We start from the raw sequence: 20491 nt of genomic DNA, 5'->3' as shown, positions 1-20491 counted from the left end.
GGTGTGACTAAGACAACTAGCAACCTCACGCGGGCCACTGAATATTTCAAACGGGCCGGATTTGGCCCACGGGCTGCCAAGCTTAGATTTGTCCAAGGGTGGGAATTTACCTGAACAATGTCTGTCTGAAATTTCCGGCACACTTCCTCAACTGACATCTTGTGTTCTGTCTGAAAAAGGGAGTAAAAAGAAAACATTTAAAAATAGAGACAAAATACTGTACTGTTACCATGACACTTTGTCAGTAAGACTCTCACCAGGGGAACTTCTTTCTTCAGTTCATCGAGATCCTTCGTTCCCTTCTTCTTTTTGGGAGAGTCTTTATCACCTTTATCCTGCGTGGTGGCCACGCGGTAGCTATCCGACCGCCCATACTAAAACACAACAGAGGAGAGAGAAATGGAAAATATTCAGTCATGGAATTATTTCTGTTGACTGAAATCCATGTATAATGACTATACCACCAATGTAAGATCACACGGCATGGGTTGATTTTTTCACCTAATGGTACTTTAAAACAGAAAGTACTGAGTCTAAACATTGATTGGAGACCGAATGTACACCTGTTAATGAACATTTTGTAGAAATGTACTGTATTGCTTTGTTAATGGGAAACTGAAAAAGCCTAGAGTTAAGATTATCTATTTTACTTGGTGGAAGAATAATTTATTCCGATAACTAATTGTTTGTTGAACATTGGTGTCTTTTATCATAGTTCTATTGCCAACATTTTATAAAGGTAATAAACATCTCAAGTCTGTATGTTATAGTGATTTTACCATGGTTAAGGGTCTGCTTTGTGTTGTATCTAAGTTCACCACTTACCTATGGTAAAATAAAAAATAAAACACTAAAACGTGCCCTCTTGTGGCTTATTGCTTTTGTAAACTTAATTTTCAGCAATTCTGTTGATTTTGGTTGGAATGGTGACATGACAGATCTCACTCATATCACAGTCACCTCAAAGAGATCTTATTCAGCTCTTTTATTTAAGAATCCTATCATTCACACAAACAGAGTGTGACATCATAAAGAGGGATGATTACGTCTTTGATCAGAGACAGCTCTGATTAGGTTGAATATGTGTCTGTTTCAGATCACAGTGACATGAAAGGCCTGAAAAGTGCAGTGAAACTTGTGAACACAAACACAGTTCAAGGCTTCATGTTCTGCTACATGAGGACTTCAAAACAGCTTAAATCCAATTTGTTATACTTTGATCTTTATCTGAATAAAGACACAGATCAAAGCACAGACTTCTGTGTGTTTACACACAGCGTAAATGGAATATTCCAGTTTCATTTTCTTGTAACAGGCTGAATAATTCATCCGATCAGAACTAAAGCTGAGAAAATGTGTGTGTTCAGAGGTCGAGATCTTTAATGCACGGACAGACTTTGACCTCTTCTCTTTCAACGTACTATCATTATTCATTACCTTTGTTAAATCCTGTTCCCATTGGCTGGATGTGTAATCCTATCATACAGGAAGACACAGCATTAATCCAGCAGAGCCAATACGGCTCCTGTGAGACTCAGAGGTACCATTTTAGTGGAACAGTCATCATTAAAGCAGGAAACTGTGTATCATTTGACTACAAAGGCAGATCAATACTGAGCTTCCAGCAGAGCCAAAATGGCTCACTCAAGGGAGTAAAGTTCTATTTTAGAAGCACTGGCAATACATAAAAAGTGAATTCCCTTTCAGGAATTTATTGAGGCCTCCACACAGGGGACTCTCACAGGAAGTTCTGGATTATTAGCGCCCCCTGCTGGTCACTGTATGACATGAACCTTCAGGCCAACTGCTCAGCCAAAAAGAAAAAATTCTGTGGTCATTTACTTACACTAATAATGTTCCAAACCCCAGGGAATGACAGCCTAAGCCCATTCACGTTCACTGTATAGAAAAAAGATGCAATGAAAGTGAATGGTGACTGAGGCTGTCAGTCCCTAACCTTCTTCCTGTTACTTTTGTGTAACATCTCCATGGAAAAAAGGAAGTCATATGGGTTTGGAACAACATAGTTGAGTAAATGATGGCAGAATTTTCATTTTGAGTGAACTATCCCTTTAAATTATTACGAGAGCATGATAAAATAATAACAACAGCTAAAGCATAAGTTTTTTTTTTCTGTTAAAAACACTTTGCTTTGCTGCAGTGGAAAAATACAGCAGTAGCAATTGTTTTACAGACCTATATCTTTTGATTACATTTACAAATTTAAGCAGTAATGTACATCATGCATATCCAAAACATAGAATGGCATTTGAATGAGGTTTTAACTGCATTTCTATGGTCAACCGACACGCCCGTTTGGCAACTCATGCACATGGCCAGGTGAGGCACCTATTAACCTTGTGCGACCCTGCGTCCTCATATGAGGACACTGAAATTAGGCTTCCCTGTACCCTATACATATATTAAATTCATTTAAAGGTATAGTTCACCCAAAAATGAAAATTCTCTCATCATTTACTCACCCTCATGCCATTCCAGATGTGTGACCTTTTCTTCTGCAGAACACAAACAAAGTGAATGGTGACCAGAGCTTCAAAGGTCTGGTCACCATTCCCTTGCATTGTAAGGACCAACAGAGCTGAAATATTCTTCTAAAAATCTTTGTTTGTGTTCTGCAGAAGAAAAAGTCACACATCTGGGATGGCATGAGGGTGAGTAAATGATGAGAGAATTTTCATTTTTGGGTGAACTATCCCTTCAAACCAGAGGTCCTCATATCAGGAGACTCTAGGCTCTAGGACTCTAGACTCTAAGCCTGGAGTCATATGACAAAGCTGCACTATGTAACTTTGTGCTATCTAACGACATCTGTGGTTTAAACTTAAAATTGCAAGCAATTTGCGGAAGAACACTTTACATCAGTTATGTTTCTGCACTGCTCTTGTGGCGGATGAATCTCATGATTTGAGCTCACCTGGACATCGCCTGTGTGTGATCATGACAGAGATATTCAGAGCCGGAGTCATAACATGCTGTTTTCATGTTGATATTATGTTTTACAGTGAAACTGAAATATTACTTGCTTTGATGAAGATAAAAAACACTCCTATTTACATATTTTGAATTAATTAATTTTACACTTAGCACTATAGTGCTTTTCTTACACTACACTCAAAGCACTTTTACATAGAGAACAGGGGACTCTTCTCAATCACCACCAGTTACCAGTATATTTTAATATGATTATTTAAGTGTTTTATCTACTATTAATGTTTGTGTTATACTACACTTATCAATTTAAGAGGTGAAACTCATGATATGGCTGATACGAGTTCAATGGAAGACTTTATAATTTTTATATTATATTGTACAGCCTCAGTTAATAATGCAAGTGAACCGTAATACTACAATAGTATGTCTATGCAATGCACACAATAACACCGTAAACTAAAAACATAAAACGAGGATTCAGTAATGATTGGGATAAAATATACCTCATTAAACATGAAAATAATATGCTTAAATATGCAATATAACAATTACAAGAAGTGTAATAATTTTTATAAGAACAAAAGTTATAATAGAATAAATAATTTTATTGGCTTACCGTAGTGAATGGGGTAAGGTAAGAACACTGTTTTGAACACTGATTGTTTATGTACTCAATCAATAAAGGCAATTTATTAATTTTAAAACATAAATCCTTACATAGTGCAGCTTTAAGTTTTTACACTGAAATCTGTTTGAGTCAGAAGAATAACATCTGTAGTTTCACCTGATGTGCCAATTTGAAAATTTCAGTGATTCATCATGACAGGGCATACAGTAAATCATGTTGTCCTTGTACGAGGACATTGGCACTTTATTTATGAAAAACCCAAGACCCAGTGGGTGTGATCACCATTGGGAATCAATGGCTGCATCTGAAAGCAGGAAAATGCTGCCTTCAGAGGCTGTATACAATGGTAGGATGAAAATAAGTTGCCTTTCAAACAGTTTTGAGATCAGTGCATTCATACAAAACTCCATAGGTTAAGCCATAAAAGGCAGCAATACAGCTGCCTATTGCTTTGCTATGCAGCCAAGAGCATTCACTCAGCTTAGGAGTTCAGTTCCAGGCTGCAGATGACATTTAGCACTGATCAGTCATTGTACTATGTTGAACAGTACATATATTCAAAACTGATTAAGTTAATTTAGATTTCAACATGATTCGCAGCCTTTTGACAATGTTGACCATTATTTTTATTCAGAATTGATTCAAATGCAACAGTACTGGCTACCACTTGAGTTTGAAAATGCAGAGAGAGAACACTGAGATTTTGTTGCCAAAGTAGAGAAAACTTTGTAATAAACAATTTGATACACAAAACTGACTTTCTATAGCTTGGTATTAGTTAAAACATTCCATAACATAGACCCTCTGTCCCCATATGAAGACAGGAAAACGATTTGCTGTTCTAAAAAATTGCTTCGTTTGCATGGTTAATAGGTGCAACTAGTTACAAATTATAAAGGGAAATGGAAAAGGAACACAGCAATTTCCCCTGGGTCTCAGGTGGTTTAAAGAGAATGAAAATGTGAGAGAGGAAGATGGATAGATAAAGAAGAGTACAGAACAGGAGACAGATGGAAAGAGAGAGAAGTGTGTGAAGGGAGTAGGAGTTACCAACTGACAGACTGAGATATCCAAAGAGACAGAGAAGTAGATGAATATTTGTCACTTCCTGTAGGGTAATTAGATATTGAGCTGTGATCTCTCAGTGTGTGTGAGCTTGTCTCTGTCAGTGGCTGCATTTAATGCCTGATAGCTCTCAGCATGCCACCTGCCCAAAACTAACAGGACACACACACACACACACAAACACACACACTGACCTTTTAACCAGCCCAGATAGGATGCACATCAACAGCAAAGATCCTGTAACAAATGCGTGTGTGTGTGTGTGATGACACCACTCAATAATTAAGTGAATAGAAAGTGAGGATCACCCCTATCAGATCTCACTGATCTTACAGTTGAAACGTCTTGTCACTTTAGACACACACACAAAATCATTTTTAGCATTTTTGGAGTCTGACTTTGTAATTGCAGCTAAATGTACTGTATTGTAAGCTCAAATAAAAGGTAACGTCACAATGTGGAAACACTACAAACATGCAACCATGTCCTCTTTCATCTCTGTGGAATTAAACACCAGCTGAGTACACACGTACACACAGAAACAGAGGGAGTGATGAGAGAAAAGAGTGGAAAAAACAGAACAGGATAGGTGCAGATCATAGGAAAAAAAACATTAAAGAAAAAATAGAAGAGAGAGAGAAAAAAATGTATAATACGTTGCCATGCTTTTTATGCTTTTAATGTTAGATTTACAGTGCTGTGGAAAAGTATTTGCCCCTATCCTGATTTCTTCTGTTTTTGAGTATTTTCATACTAAATTGTTCTAGATCTTCAAACAGGATATAACATAAAACAAAGGCAACATGAGTAAACACAAAATACAGTTTTCAAATAAATATATTTTTTTATTGAAGCAAAAAAGTTATCCAACACCTATTTCACCCATGTGTAAAACTAAATGCACCCTTAAACTTAATAGCTGATTGTGCCATCTTTAGCAGCAACAACTGAAACCAAACACTTCCGATAACTGGAGATCAGTCTTTCATAACGCTGTGGTGGAATTTTGGCCCACTCTTCTTTGCAGAACTGTTTTAGTTCAGCCACATTGGAGGGTTTTCGAGCATGAACTGCCTGTTTAAGGTCCTGCCACAGCATCTCAATCGAGTTCAAGTCAGGACTTTGACTAGGTCACTCCAAAACTTAAATTTAGCTTCTTTTGAGCTATTCAGAGGTGGACTTACTCCTATGATTTGGATCATTGTCTTGCTGCATAATCCAGTTGCGCCTAAGCTTCAACTCACGGACTGATGACCGGACATTCTGCTTTAGGATTTTCTGGTAGAGAGAAGAATTCATGTTTCCCTCAAATATTCCAAATCGCCCTGGCCCTGAAGCAGCAAGTCATCCCCACACCATCACACTATCACCACCATGCTTGACTGTAGGTATGATGTTCACAAGTTCCACCCACCCCTCTCATAAAAAATGTATTGTATCCTAGCAGGTAACTTTTTCGGGCATAGATGTTACAGGGTAATATATATTTAAACTTGTAAAATCACAAAATAAATGCAATATAACTATTTTTTTGACTATGTAAATTCAACATAGTCCAACATATTCCTCTTAACCTCCTAAAACACTTAGGGTGGGTTGCACCAATAAGGATTAAATTAAGCAGAGTTTAGAGCGAATCCAGGGTTTGTTGATCCAAGTTTAATTTTAATTTGTGTTGTGTTCCACCACTTAATCTGAAATACGGTTTAACAAATCAGAGATTAAATTTTTAAACTGTGATTAAAACGGTCATCTGCGATTAATTTTGTCCACCATTATGGATTCTGAACTTAGCTGTTGATCGTTAGTACACAGGGCCGATCAAGGAGGTTAAGAAAATGTCGCAGCAGCGTGTACAATGTCACAAGCTTTAAAATATGGCATCATAATTTAAGAAAAACGGACCACATGGGTCTCAGATCTCCCCTCGTCAGTGGCAATATTGTGGCCAGAAATGAACAGCATGCTGCCGACTGAAATGAGTATAAGAATGGTGCGGAGCAATAACAATCACTTGTTGGCAGCATGGGCTGTTCATTTCTGGCCACAATAGTGCCGCTGACGAGGGGAGGCGGTCCATCTGAGACCCGTATTTAAAATTAAGTGGTGCAACACAACACAAATTAAAATTAAACTTGGATCAACAAACCCTGGATTCGCTCTAAATTCTGCTTAATTTAATCCTTATTGGTGCAACCCACCCTAAGTGTTTTAGGAGGTTAAGAGGAATATGTTGGACTATGTTGAATTTACATAGTCAAAAAAATAGTTATATTGCATTTATTTTGTGATTTTACAAGTTTAAATACATATTACCCTGTAACATCCATGCCCGAAAAAGTTACCTGCTAGGACACAATACAATTTTTAATGAGAGGGGTGGGTGGAACTTGTGAAAAATGTTAACCTAAAAAAAAAGAAATGTGCTTCATGTGGCAACATCTAAATTAACTGGTTTTATTCAAGTCAAAAATATTACTTAACATCACTGAATTAACCTGAATACATTTTTACATCATCAGAACTTATATTAAGGGATAGATCAGGTTGAAATAGCTCCTTAAACGAATATTTTGACTTGTCCATCCTTTTCTTTAAAAAAAATAAAAATATGGGCTACAGTGAGGCACTTACAATGGAAGGGAATGGAGGCCATTCTGTAAACGTTAAAATATAGTTTCAAAAGTGTAGCCATAAGACATAAATAATATGCGGGTCATTGTGATTTTAGTGTGATAAAATGTATTATTTCTGTGAAAATGTACATTCAATTGTACAACTCGTTGTTATGACAACGTAATGCTGTAAACACTTAAACTCTAAAATGACTGTAAAAACTATGTTTTAAACAATTTTACAGCTCAAATAATACATGAGTTTTAACAGAATTAATCTGCTTTTATATATTTTTTATAAAAATATAAGCTTCACATTTCTGCCTTTAAACCCTCCAACAATTGGCCCCATTTACTTCCAAGACAAGTTGAATTCAACTTTATGCCACAAATGCTGTCTATTGAGCTTAACTTGTACTGTACCTGGAATATTCCTTTTAGGTAACAATAGCAGGTTTAAACTTTTTAAAGTGTAGAGTTGGGGCCATTTTGTAAAACTGCTGTAAATGTGTGATAGAGAAGTTGAAGGGAATCTAAAGTGATTTGCTGACAGTTTACAGAAGAGTAAATGATTGTGTTACTTAATAAAATAATGAGCCTCCTTTGGGAACGAGGTATACTCAGGACCAAAAGCCTTTCTGGCAAAAGACATCACAGAGTGTAATCGCATATTGGTTCTGATGTGAATGGTACCAAAACGGATAAAAGACAGAAAGTCAATGCATGTGTAAATAGCAGATGTGGTACATATAGGCAATCCAGCAATTTTACTGGAATTTAACAAATTTCATGTGTGAAAGTAGTGTAACTTATGTCAGGCTCTGCTGGGAAAAGCCCCCACTGCTCCAAATAGCCAAATTATTCCTAGATAGGAACAAGGAGAACCTCCAGTCATGTGAATGTGAAATTGTGTAACTGATGCTGTCTACCATACAAGCAACATTTAAAGCTTTAAATGCATTTTTTAATAATTTAAAAAATGAATTATTTAATGAATTTTTTAATGAATTAAAATCATAGTATGGTATGCAGATAAAGTCACTGTAATTACTAAAGTGTGCGTCATTAAATGGTAACACAGGTCCCCTAATTCCTGATGTGATATGATTGTGCTCTTTGTGGTAACATTAGTGATTGTGTGTTCCTCATGATGAAAAACATAGGGCTACTGGTCTGTCAGAGAACCAGAGACGACAGGCTGGAATTACACACCAGCACGTTGACACGTCAGAACACACACACACTCTCTCTCTCTCTCACACACACACAGTTACACACACACACACACTTACTCTAGTCTGTCCCCTGAACTCTTATCACAAATTATTGATGCTCTTGTAACAGGAGGACTCATTCAGTCTGCATGTGTGTATACACAAACAGTGTGTTCACATCTTTATATGTTCTATAGAGTAAGGCACAATACAAAGAGAGAAAAATAATGTGTGTGTGTGTGTGTGTGTGTGTTGTGGCTGAGTCCAGGCACTTTTATGTCCTACATAAGTTTGAAAGAGTGAGTCAAACTTCACAGCAGAGAGAAACAGAAAGCTTATATGATTTTTATACATAATTACTAATATATATTATAATTATATAAAGATTATAGATTATATAAAGTGCTTAACATCGTAACAATGGAGTAGCACTGTCTTTGAGTTAACAATGCAAATGTCTCATACCTATGCCTGTCAGTACAGAACAATGTGCAACCATGTGCGTGTGTATCTTTCTAGGTAACTTAACTTGATCTGCAGATCAAATACAGAGTTCAGATACAGGAAGTGCTATCAGTCAAGATAGACAGAGGCTTTAGAGTGATGTACAGCAGAACAAAGCACTTCTACCTCATTAAGTTTGTCCTTGTGAGGACTACAGTGTGAGTTAATGTCAGCATTAGCAAAGCATACTTCCCTTTTGGGAAGAGCAGTGGAACACAGCCTCTACAAATGTGCTTGTTTATAATGTTTAAATGTGAACTGAGTCACCAGGGACTGTGTGACACCTTGTTAAAAAATAATAGAGAAGTCCATATGAGGTCCTAACACTTTGTTTCACTTCGGCAAACCACTGAATTGGTTTCAACTAGCAGCCATGATGATCAAACCATTTAAAAGTATTACACATTGTCAACTTATCACACTAAATGAAAATCATGTCTTAGTCCATATGTTAAGCTTCAGGTTTGATATATATATAAACTAAAACCAGAGACTATTTACCCGAGATGGACCACTTGTTTTAAAATTAATAGGAGAAACTGGAACACCCAATCTGGCTGGTGTAGAAAAGTTCCCGTATTACAGGTAAAAGAGACACTGACCTTTTAGGCACAGACAAATAAGAACTTACACATGCCAGCAGCCATATCACCCTTTAGCTCTAGACTGCTTGCCCACTGAAGCTAAGCAGGGCTGAGCCAGGTCAGTACCTGAATGGGAGACCTCCTGGGGAAAAACCAAGGTTGCTGCTGGAAGGGCTGTTAGTGAGATCACCAGCAGGAGGTGCTCACCCTGTGGTCTGTGTGGGTCTTAATGCCCCAGTGTAGTGATGGGACACTATACTGTAAAGAGGTACTGTCCTTTGAAAGAGATGTTAAACTGAGATCCTGACTCCTTGTGATCATTAAAAATCCCATGACAATTTCTTGTAAAAGAGTAGGGGTGTAACTTTAGTGTCCTGGCCAAATTCCCCCCATTGGCCCTTATCAATCATGGCTTCCTAATAACCCCATCCATTAATTGGCTGCATCACTCTACTCTCTCCTCTCCACCAACAGCTGGTGTGTGGTGAGTGTACTGGTGCACTATGGCTGCCATTGCATCATTCAGGTGGATGCTGCAAACTGGTGGTGGTTGAGGAGAACCCCCAATTTACAATGTAAAGTGCTTTGAGTGTAGTGTCAGAAAAGTGCTATATAAATGTTTTTATATTACATTCAATTTTGAATGTAAAAAAAAATGAAGCCTATTTTTAGGGCCATTTTTTGATTTGGGGTAATATTTGACCAGGACATTTTCTTGACAGGTTTTGTGAGAATCACCCGTTGGGGTAGAAATTGTTAAAGCTTGTGTCTGTATCTTTAAATAATGCTTGTTGACCAGAGGGATCCCTGACAGAGCTTGTCTCCTCTGTCCAGAAATGAGTTCTGATGAATATCTCCCTGCAGTACAGAGCAAGCTGTACACAACAGTTGAAACCACTGTTATTGCAGAAGGCACATCAATACTGCCCTAGAGGGCTTTGTATGTGATATACTACTGTGAGTGTTTAAATTATTGTTTTAAAGACATGTTGATACAGCCCAGAAAAACAAAACAAAAAACAATATGTTCTCGAAATTATGTGCTTTGAGACTGATCTTAAAAGTGTGTCACAGAGACTCTGTGGTTGCTAAAAAGCAAATAACACTGAATACCTCATCCAGTATGTAAGTGGATGGGTGTGTGTGTAAAGTGACCTTGCGGCTTTGGTGGACCATCTGGTATGCCGTGAGATGTAGACCAGGCTAGGTCTGGGTCTCTAAGTACAGACTAAATAATCTGATTACGGCACACTGGGATTAGCTCCCCCTGAGTCACCATCATCACAAAGGAGTAAACTCAGCAAAGTGAGTATGGCTTTGTGATGGAGCACAAAGCCATACTCACTTTTCTGAGTTTATTAAAGAGAGTGCAATAAACAAAAGTCAAACCTGAGGTTTACAAAATAATTTAGACTTTTTTATGATTTAAAAAATTTAGTGAAATAATTCATTATTGTACACTGTATCTACATAAACACCTCCTGCAACCCCCCTCCTCCCCCCTCCTGCTACTCAACCTGCACTTAAGATCTGTTAAGAGGATGTGTTTCTTCCAGAAACAAAAGACAAGGAAACCACAGGGCCCAGACGGTGTTTCACCACCTTGTCTAAATCCTATGCTGACCAGCTGGCCCCCATCTTCACATAGATCTTCAAAAGATCACTGGAGCAGTGTGAAGTTCCCTGCTGCTTCAAATGCTCCACCATCATCCCTGTCCCAAAGAAACCCACAAGCACAGGAGTTAATGACTACAGACCTGTCGCTCTGACGTCTGTGGTCATGAAGTCATTTGAGAGACTGGTGTTGGCCCACCTGAAGGACATCACTGGACCCTTTCTGGATCCCCTTCAATTTGCTTATCGTGCAAACAGGTCTGTGGATGATGCAGTCAACATGGGATTGCATCATATCCTGCAACATCTGGACAGACCATGGACATATGCAAGGATCCTTTTTGTGGACTTCAGTTCGGCTTTCAACACCATCATCCCAGCTAATCTCTGGACTAAATTAAACCAACTCTCTGTTTCCAGCTCTATCTGTCATTGGATCACCAGCTTTCTGACAGATAGGCAGCAGTTAGTAAGACTGGGGAAATTCACTTCCAGCACATGTACAATTGGCACTGTTGCCCCCCAGGGATGTGTGCTCTCCCCACTACTCTTCTCTCTGTATACAAACGACTGCACTGCCAAGGACTCCTCTGTCAAGCTCCTGAAGTTTGCAGATGACACTACTGTAATCGGGAGGTTGAACAGCTGGCTGTCTGGTGCAGTCAAAACAACTTGGAGCTGAACATGCTCAAAACAGTGGAGATAATAGTGGACTTTAGGAGGAACACCCCAACATTGACCCCACTCACCATTCTGAACAGCACTGTGGCAGCAGTGAAGTCATTCAGGTTCTCTGAGCACAAGAACAGTTTTTCCCCTCAGGCTATCCATCTCATGAACAGTTAAAACTGCCCCAGTGAGCAATAATTATGTGCAATACACAGCTTAGTCTATTTATATTTATCCAACATATCCTGCCTCTTCTGCCATTACATTCCCTTGCACTGTACACCCTGTAAATTACAGATTTGTATTTGTACATCCGTATTTGTATATTTTTTGTCTTATTGTGTATTTCTATATATACTTATACTTTCTATTCGCTTTTTATTTTTATTCTAGTTTTTTATTATCTCTGTCTTGTTGTTTTATTGTTTGTGCACTGGAAGCTTCTGTCACCAAGACAAATTCCTTGTATATGTAAGCATACTTGGCAATAAAGCTCATTCTGATTCTGATCTTTATGTGTGCATAAAATGTCTAAGCATTTTGATATAATGTTAACATAAAATACATTAAGAAACTTCTTTTATCAATAAATTTTTTTTAAATAATGTTTAAAATTAATCAGATTATTTTATTCCACTTTTTCCAGAAGAATCCTTCATTATTATTATTATTATTATTATTATTATTATTATTTTCTGAGTAAAATAGCACCAGGACATTTCCTTGAAAGGATCCATATCTGATTTGATCAACAAAAGAGGAATTTAACCTGTAAACAAAATCTATAATCCATCTTGTTAAAGTATTACATCTCTATCCTCTTCCTGTTCTTCCCCAACAATCATTCTATCCTTCCATCTGTCCATATTCTTTATCTACTGAGCCCAGTCGAGCCAAGCTGCTTTGGCAGAGTGCAGGGCATCTGTGTGTGTGTGTGAGTTCCTGATTGGAACAGTGAATCACTGCTCCGTGCTACAGTGACATTAGGAATGTGGATGCTTCACTTTTTAAAAGTGGTTGTCTGAGAATTCTTATAATCTTTGTACCAAAGATTCTTTCTCACTCATGCACAAATCAAACATACTTTCTCTTTCTCTTGTGCTGTCATTGACGTTTATTCCCCCAATTAGCACTTACTTAGTTACATTCAAATCTCTTCACTCAAACCTGACACTTTATTGTTTATTACAGTTTCAGTTAAAACAAAGCTAACGGTCAGCTGGTCTGAGCATGGACACAGAATTCCCTCATTCTAAATGGACTGTTCTTTCTCTGCTTCATCTCCTAACAAAGGATTACATAAATAAATGATTGTGGTGGTGTGGAACCTGAACCCAACCATCCAAACATCTCCCCATCATTGAAACAGCATCACAGCAGCACTGACCTGAGGGGGCAGTTACGCTACATCAACACTGAGGAAAGAGGAGGACAGGGTAATCTGACCTTGTGTATCCACTCCACTTACAAATGGCCCCGGGACAGAATGTGATGATGAGACCCAACTTATCCAATCATGCCCACTTAACCCCCTACAATAACAAACCTTTCATCCTTTGAAGAGTGGCATTCTAACACTGATCTAGAAACAGGTCTAAAATTTGGGTAATAGGACAGGGGTATGATGTGCTGGAAAAACTGCAGAGCCAATTATATAAAGAGCAGTCTTTCCCACGGGTTTTTTTGAGACTGTGGTGGGTGAACCTCAGACCCTCTAGAGGGGGGTGGGGGTCTGGGGCATGCTCCCCCGTAAGAAAATTTTGTAAATTTTAAAATTAAATACATCAATCTGGTGCACTTTAAGAGCAAAATTAAGAGGCTAGATCTATGAAGAACTTTGTGCTCTTGTAAACAATTTTGTGCTCTAGTAGTAATTTAATCATAAACACATTGGTTGTATAGATATGAATGGTGATGACACCGCAAAAAAGTCACACCCACAAAGCATGGTAAACGAGACAGAGTTTAACGCAGTTCACAAATGGTCAAAATACAAAATCGACTAGAGCATACATTTGAGCCATCAAAGAAATGAATCAAAAGTGGTTACCTGTGTTGAACTGGTTTATTTTTTAGAAAACAGAAATATACTGGATGATGAGGGCACATCTTCATTTCCCTGTTCAACTTAGTAGTAGAAAAATGTAAGCTTTTAGCCAAAAACAGACCTAACGTTAGCTAGCTAGATATAATGTTACGTACGTTATACATTGATTTTCACGATAAGCAGCTGGATATGTCAGTTGACATAAGTGAGGAGACTGATAGCTAACGTCATTAATGTCACATAACTTAGCTAACATTAGATTGAATTAATTATCAATGATAACTTCTGCAGTAATGTTATCTGTTTGCTGTCGTACACTGATAATGATAAATTTGTGTTTAGACTAGTGGATAACTGCAGTGGATACTGTAACGTTAGTTAACGTTACTTACCTCAAACTATGTTGTGTCCTCAAAATGCCTTTTTGGATGCAGCCTGGTGGTTCCAGTGCATGCATGTGTTAGAGCATGCGGGGGGGGGGGGGGGGGTGCTATATAGGTGGACTGACGGGGAGTGAGAGATGCTTTGCCAAAGCAACAGCGCAACAGACAACATTAGAGATCTTTTATGTTATTATGAAAAGTGTAAAAATATTACATTTTTAAAGTAATGAATTGGGAAACACTGAAGAGTCTTTGTCACATCAATACCACAGTTATGTAATTTATCATTTGTCATTTATGTATTCCATTTATCAGGAAAAAAGTGCTTATAAAACAGTCCATTTATTGATTATGTGCTCAACAGAAGGTGAAAAGGAAACATCAAGACAGAGATTCTGATTAAATAAAAGTTATTCAGGATAATGGAAAGAATGTGAAGGGCATAGATTGATTATTTTAATACATTTTAATCAATTAAATATTTGATTAATTAAATGTATTATTAAATGTATAACAATCTGAGTATGTATAACATCATGAGAGTCTTAAAGGAATATTACTGGTTCAATACAAGTTGAGTTCAATCGACAGCATTTGTGGCATAATGTTGATTACTACTAAAAATAATTTCAACTCGTCCCTCCTTTTTTTAAAAAAGCAAAAATCAAAGTTGCAGTGAGGCACTTAAAATGGAAGTGAATGGGGCCAATTTTTTGAAAGGTTTAAAGGCTGAAATGTGAAGCTTATAATTTTATGAAAGCACTTACATTAATGCTTCTGTTAAAACTTGTGTATTATTTGAGCTGTTAAGTTGTTTAAATTATAATTTTTACAGTCGTGTTAGGGGTTTGTTGACAATACATCGTCATGGCGACGAAGATGTAAAATTGGCTATAACTTTACACAAAAAAGGTTAATAAGGGATTTTATCACACTAAAATCATGTTAACACACATATTGTTAATGTCTTGTGGAAATACTTGTGAAATAGTGAGTATTTTAACGTGTACGGAATGGCCCCCATTCACTTCCATTGTTGCCTCACTGTAACCCAGAGTTTTGCTTTTTTTTTTTTTTTTTTTAAAGAAAAGGAGAGGCAAGTCTAAATTAATTTTTGTGGTAATCAATATTATGCCACAAATGCTGGTGATTGAGCTTAACTTATACTGAACACGGAATATTCATTTAAGGTAGATGATCATAAATTACATATGATTTACACATAAAACATTGACTTCATAAAAAATTGACTTTGTGGGTAAAATAATTTTGAATTTGACAACGGAGACGTGACCCATTCATTCACACGCTACTTCCATAATCTGATTCTGCATCCTGAAACCAAAACAACACTGGTAAACTTACCTTAACCTAAACATAATGAACCAAACTTAACTCTATCCACTGTCCTAAAAAACTCATTCACTACTGTCAACACAAGAACACACTCAAATAAGACCCTAAATATTAACATTGCTATGTTCTTATTAAATCATACACTTCATTATGACCTTATTAATCATTAGCACCACATTAAGGACACCTCTGTCTCCTCATTCTTGGTCACTCTTCATCAGTACCATCTGTACCCTTGTAACTCAGCCCACTCGCCCTCTGGAAACACAAGCCAGGCTAATTCCACGTAACAGGATCTTTCTGTCTCTTCCTCCCCCTCAGATATACTGTCCTGCTGCAGCAGGCCACTCCCCACCCCACCCACATGCACTCACCTGCATATGCACACACAGGCACACACACTTTGTCCCAAGTACTGCATCGCATCCTAACGTGTCTGAATATGGAACATAGTGTAAAGCCACCGGCAGCAGTTCTTTCTGTCTCTCTCAGATTTAAACAGCTATGTTGGCATGATACAAGGGGCGTTTACTGTCAGTTCAATCATTACACACACACACACACACACACACACACACACACACACACACACACACACACACACACACACACTACAGATTTCAGATTGAAGTGATCCTATATATATTTGTTAATAGTGCTGGTCACTTTCATCTGTGTATGACAACCCTGTTAATAATTAATACGGCAAAACTTTTTACACTTCCTCTCTTCTTTGTGTAATAAATCATAAACTATTCCATATTGTTCTAAGAAACATTTGAAACCATGGTTTGATTGATGAAGCGCAATATGGGGTTAAGAACGCACACATTTAAAAATAATATTAATATACAATTGATGACCCTCGTGAACTTTAGATCATCTCATCTATTCCCTTTCCGTATCCGCATCTCTTGCCTAACAGAGGCCGGTATACCGGGAATTTCCACTCGTGTGGCTCCGCCTCGTGTTTGACGCAGAAAGCGGCCTATGGAATAAAACAGCTGGGATGATGATAGTGGTGCATTGCCACGAGCATCACTGCGACAGCAACCGGCACATCACGCAGCACTGAAATAAAACAAACCCTTTCACAAAATTAAAGAGAACTGTGCGAATAAGGTAACCATTGTTTGTGTCTGTTACTTTCCATTCCGTTTAACCAGGTAAATCCACACGACTATTAATAGCCTACATGACTTGACAAAACTGTATGCGTAATCGTTTTTTGCGCTCGTGCTAGTCATCGGTTTTGACGCATTAGCTGCAGCGCGCTTCTTTGACATTCAGTTCTGCAATGCTAAATGCTTCTAATGGATTATTATATACATTTATATAATGTTAGCTGGTATCTGCAATCCATCCGTGGTCCTGGCAACAACAATAAACCACATCTGCTGCCAAAAACCGACGTTCACTTTGAAAAAAAAAAAAAAAATGGCTAGACGCAGCTCCACGTATCGAGTAGAACTTAAGGGTCTCGAGACGCGTTTTTAACAATCTAAGTTATTTATAACCTGACACGGCGTCTAAAATCCGCGGCGCCTCTGCACGAGATGAGCAACGATCAAAGACGTCCGTCAAGCGCATGTTTACATAGGGAAATAACTAAAACAGCGAGGACGCAAAACGCGTTCCATTCAGAAGAATATAGATAATAAAACCACGCTGATGGGGCAAACTGCGCAACCGAGACTGACATTCGTTTCACCCCAACGCAGTGTGGACTTGCGTGATTCTGCATCCTCACCAGCTATTCAAATTTGACCTTCGGGTCATTATTCAGGACAAAATGTATTTAATCTGTCCTGTTATGATGCACCTCCTGTGATTACCCGCGCGAGGTTATGTCACAGATGCATGAAATAAGCCGGTTTGAGCACAGATTCCCGGTAACCGCATTGTGACGCATGGATTTCATAGATGCTCTCAAGGCAGGGCGTGAAAAAACATGCCGGTACCGGGCACTTAAACACAGTTAGCAATGCCGGTGGTGTCCATAAAGATAAAGATATTTTAAATTCACATTCGTCCGGCGGATTAACTGTCCAGAACAGGAAACATGCGCAAGGATGAGAAGAGATGGCGGAATGCAGGTGGAGGATGAGAGGTCACGCCATAAAATAACCACATCACACATGCACTGTGTACCAGAATAAAGAGAACCAGTCCTCAAACATGTTAAAACAACTTTAAAGTACATGACAAACTACTATTATGCGTAAATACAAGTATAAAACGCACATCCCTTGCTCAAATATAGCCTTTTACGTAGTGCTGACCTTTAGAAAGTCTCTGCATAACCCGATTAGACTGGCACGAGAATGTTATTGAAATAACCGTCCAGATATGATAATTCAGACTGCAAAAGAACAAGCTTTCAATTAGGAGGACAGCTGCAATGTTATCTGTGTCTCCTATAAAAAAGCTCATTAATCAACTACGACGACGGAACTACAAAAGTTTGAAATATACGTTCAGTTGCATCTGCTGAGCATTAAACTAATAACAGTTACAGATGGAAAATCTGCGTAGCTATCTAATGCGTAATAACGTTCTAGAATGTCCGTTCCATTCGTTTGTCGCAGTCTATGATGAGGCGGAAGATACCGCATATAAGTCAATGTCATCCTGTCACCATGTACCTGACAGCAGAGGACATGACGCCGCAGTTTGCAGTTTTTAAAGAGGAATGAAGTTTAATCTCTGAAAAATGTTCTGTTATTGTTTATTCACTTTAATCGGTTAAATGATGCCGTGAAAAGGAGAGTGAGAGAGAAGCCGGTCTTACCCCCATGATTGCGCAGTCAGACGGTTCTTCTCTTCAGGTAAAATGAGAGTGATGGAGAGAGTGGCAGCCTTTCACGAAAAGAGAATGTCAGTAATCAAAAAAAGGACAAACAATTATACCTCATAAACGGAGACTAAAACTTGGTTTACCTCAGCCGACAAGGTGAGAGACCAAACGCGCGTTTACTTTCACGTCAAAAAGTTATTCGTTGCAACATTAAGTTAATGTATCTGACAGCTTTCTAAAAGTTAAATGCAAAGAAACTAAATGACCAAATGAAATCCGACGACAAGGCAGTACATCTCGCGGGATGCCGGTCTCGTGCACTGCTCTGAGGAGTTGCGATTAAGCCGGCAAAACTAAAAAGCCGCACTGTCCACCCTTTTTGTGATGTCTCCTTCCGCTGCACCTCCAGCTGTAACGCACCACTCCGCCTGAAAGAAGTGCCGGTGGATGTGAGGGATGCGCTTCTTACTTAATGATCGAGTACCTCACTAGAAACGCCCACATATACGGTCTAAGCCAATCAACACACGCACGCCTCAATATCGACATATCATTTGTCCAATCAGCGTGAAGACAGTAGGCAAAGGACACCAATCAGTTGAGACCACTGCCCCTCCTGCGGTATTGCAGATTTCCAAAGGTGACAGCCGCACAGCAGCATCATCGTGCGCTTTGAAAATCCCTTTATGATAAAATGGACTGAGAATAAGCTAAGTCATAATTGGTGTGATTGCATGATTAATGTATGTAAACGTGTTTGGTTTCTTGTTTGTTCGTTTTTTGTTTTGTTTTTTTGTATTACATGTATTAAATTATGTTGTCATCAAGAATGCGAACATGCAGGTGCATGACTAGCCTACACTGCAGTAGGCCTAAAGTACACCATGTTCAATGTGTTCAAATACAGAAATACTGCCCTCTCATACATTACACTGTAACAACTTCTTAAAGCCAATGCCTTTTAGTGATATTTATCTTATTATCATGTAGAAGAATTGTGATACTATTTATTTATTAATTGTTTTGCTAGTATTTTTTCATCAGATTTTTAATGTAGCTACAAGTGCTGGCTCTTAACTACATGTTTGGTGCATGTCTGTATTCTGTTATTCTATTCTATTCTATTTTCATTCAAATCCATTCTATTCAGTTGTTTTTTTCTTTTGTTTTTTTTTTTTTTACACTGAAACAATGAATAACTATTGTAGATTCTTTCAATAAAGGGCCAGTCATACTACACTTTGAGTTACACTTTAAAAAAAAAAAAAAAGAAGCTGAAAGCAGCTCTATTGAAAATACTAAATCAGTACACTTGAAATCAACTTAATACATTTATGTTGAGAACATAACTACATTGCATAAATTCCAAGGGATATTCAACACAGATATCAAAAAGTGATATGATCACATTGCTATGAAATGTTCAAATGTATTTAGACTTCTAACGGATGGTGTTCATTCAACGGGATGCTTTCTCAATTAACTTATTTAAAATGAGCCAATGCAACACAATTCTTAAACATTTGGTCTCAACTCAGTTTCATTGTGTTCACTTAATTCATCTATGTTCACTTAATCCAATTATTTTGGGACAATGTGGATAAAATTGGTTGCATCAATGTATTGTTGAAATTGGGCAGGGGATTTCCAGTTTCCAGCATGTTTTGCATAGGAATGGATTGGGAGAGTACATTTTAAAATTAAGTTTTATTTTAATGTATTTCTAATGAAACAAGTAGGACACTTGTTAGTGTTATATGTTGGGATTTAGATGAGTTTCTGACATGTTGAATTTTTTTGGAGGTTACCATTGTGGAGAAGAGTGGAGCTAATGGTTAGGTCGAGGTTGTGTACATTACTACTAAAAAAATGTGTGTATTGCTTTTCTCATGAAGCAAATACAGAGAGATCATCAGTATAACGACTGATTGGGGATCTTTAAACTCTCAACAGCACCATTCTTTTCATACAGTACAAATATATATACTGTATATATATATACACTATATTGCCAAAAGTATTCGCTCACCCATCCAAATAATTGAATTCAGGTGTTCCAATCA

The 20491-nt window shown here is 37.9% G+C and overlaps 1 protein-coding gene across 1 annotated transcript in view; it reads right to left on the bottom strand.

Annotated features, from left to right (window-relative positions):
* LOC127454163 (sodium/potassium-transporting ATPase subunit alpha-3-like) overlaps nucleotides 1-18862 on the bottom strand; it is a 34973-nt gene extending 16111 nt beyond the window's left edge. The window contains exons 1-4 of the mRNA XM_051721166.1: nucleotides 18572-18862; nucleotides 18423-18490; nucleotides 258-374; nucleotides 111-170 (exon numbers count right to left, since the gene is read on the bottom strand). Of these exons, the coding sequence (XP_051577126.1) occupies nucleotides 111-170; nucleotides 258-374; nucleotides 18423-18428 (183 nt within the window). The 5' untranslated portion in view covers nucleotides 18429-18490; nucleotides 18572-18862. The remainder of the gene's footprint in view (nucleotides 1-110; nucleotides 171-257; nucleotides 375-18422; nucleotides 18491-18571) is intronic.
* Between the last annotated feature and the right edge of the window lie 1629 nt (nucleotides 18863-20491).

Source organism: Myxocyprinus asiaticus, chromosome 16, assembly GCF_019703515.2.
Source record: "Myxocyprinus asiaticus isolate MX2 ecotype Aquarium Trade chromosome 16, UBuf_Myxa_2, whole genome shotgun sequence".
NCBI classification, from domain to species: Eukaryota; Metazoa; Chordata; class Actinopteri; order Cypriniformes; family Catostomidae; genus Myxocyprinus; species Myxocyprinus asiaticus.
Note: the sequence above shows the minus strand (reverse complement) of the source record. Positions and strands in the feature narration are given on the sequence as shown.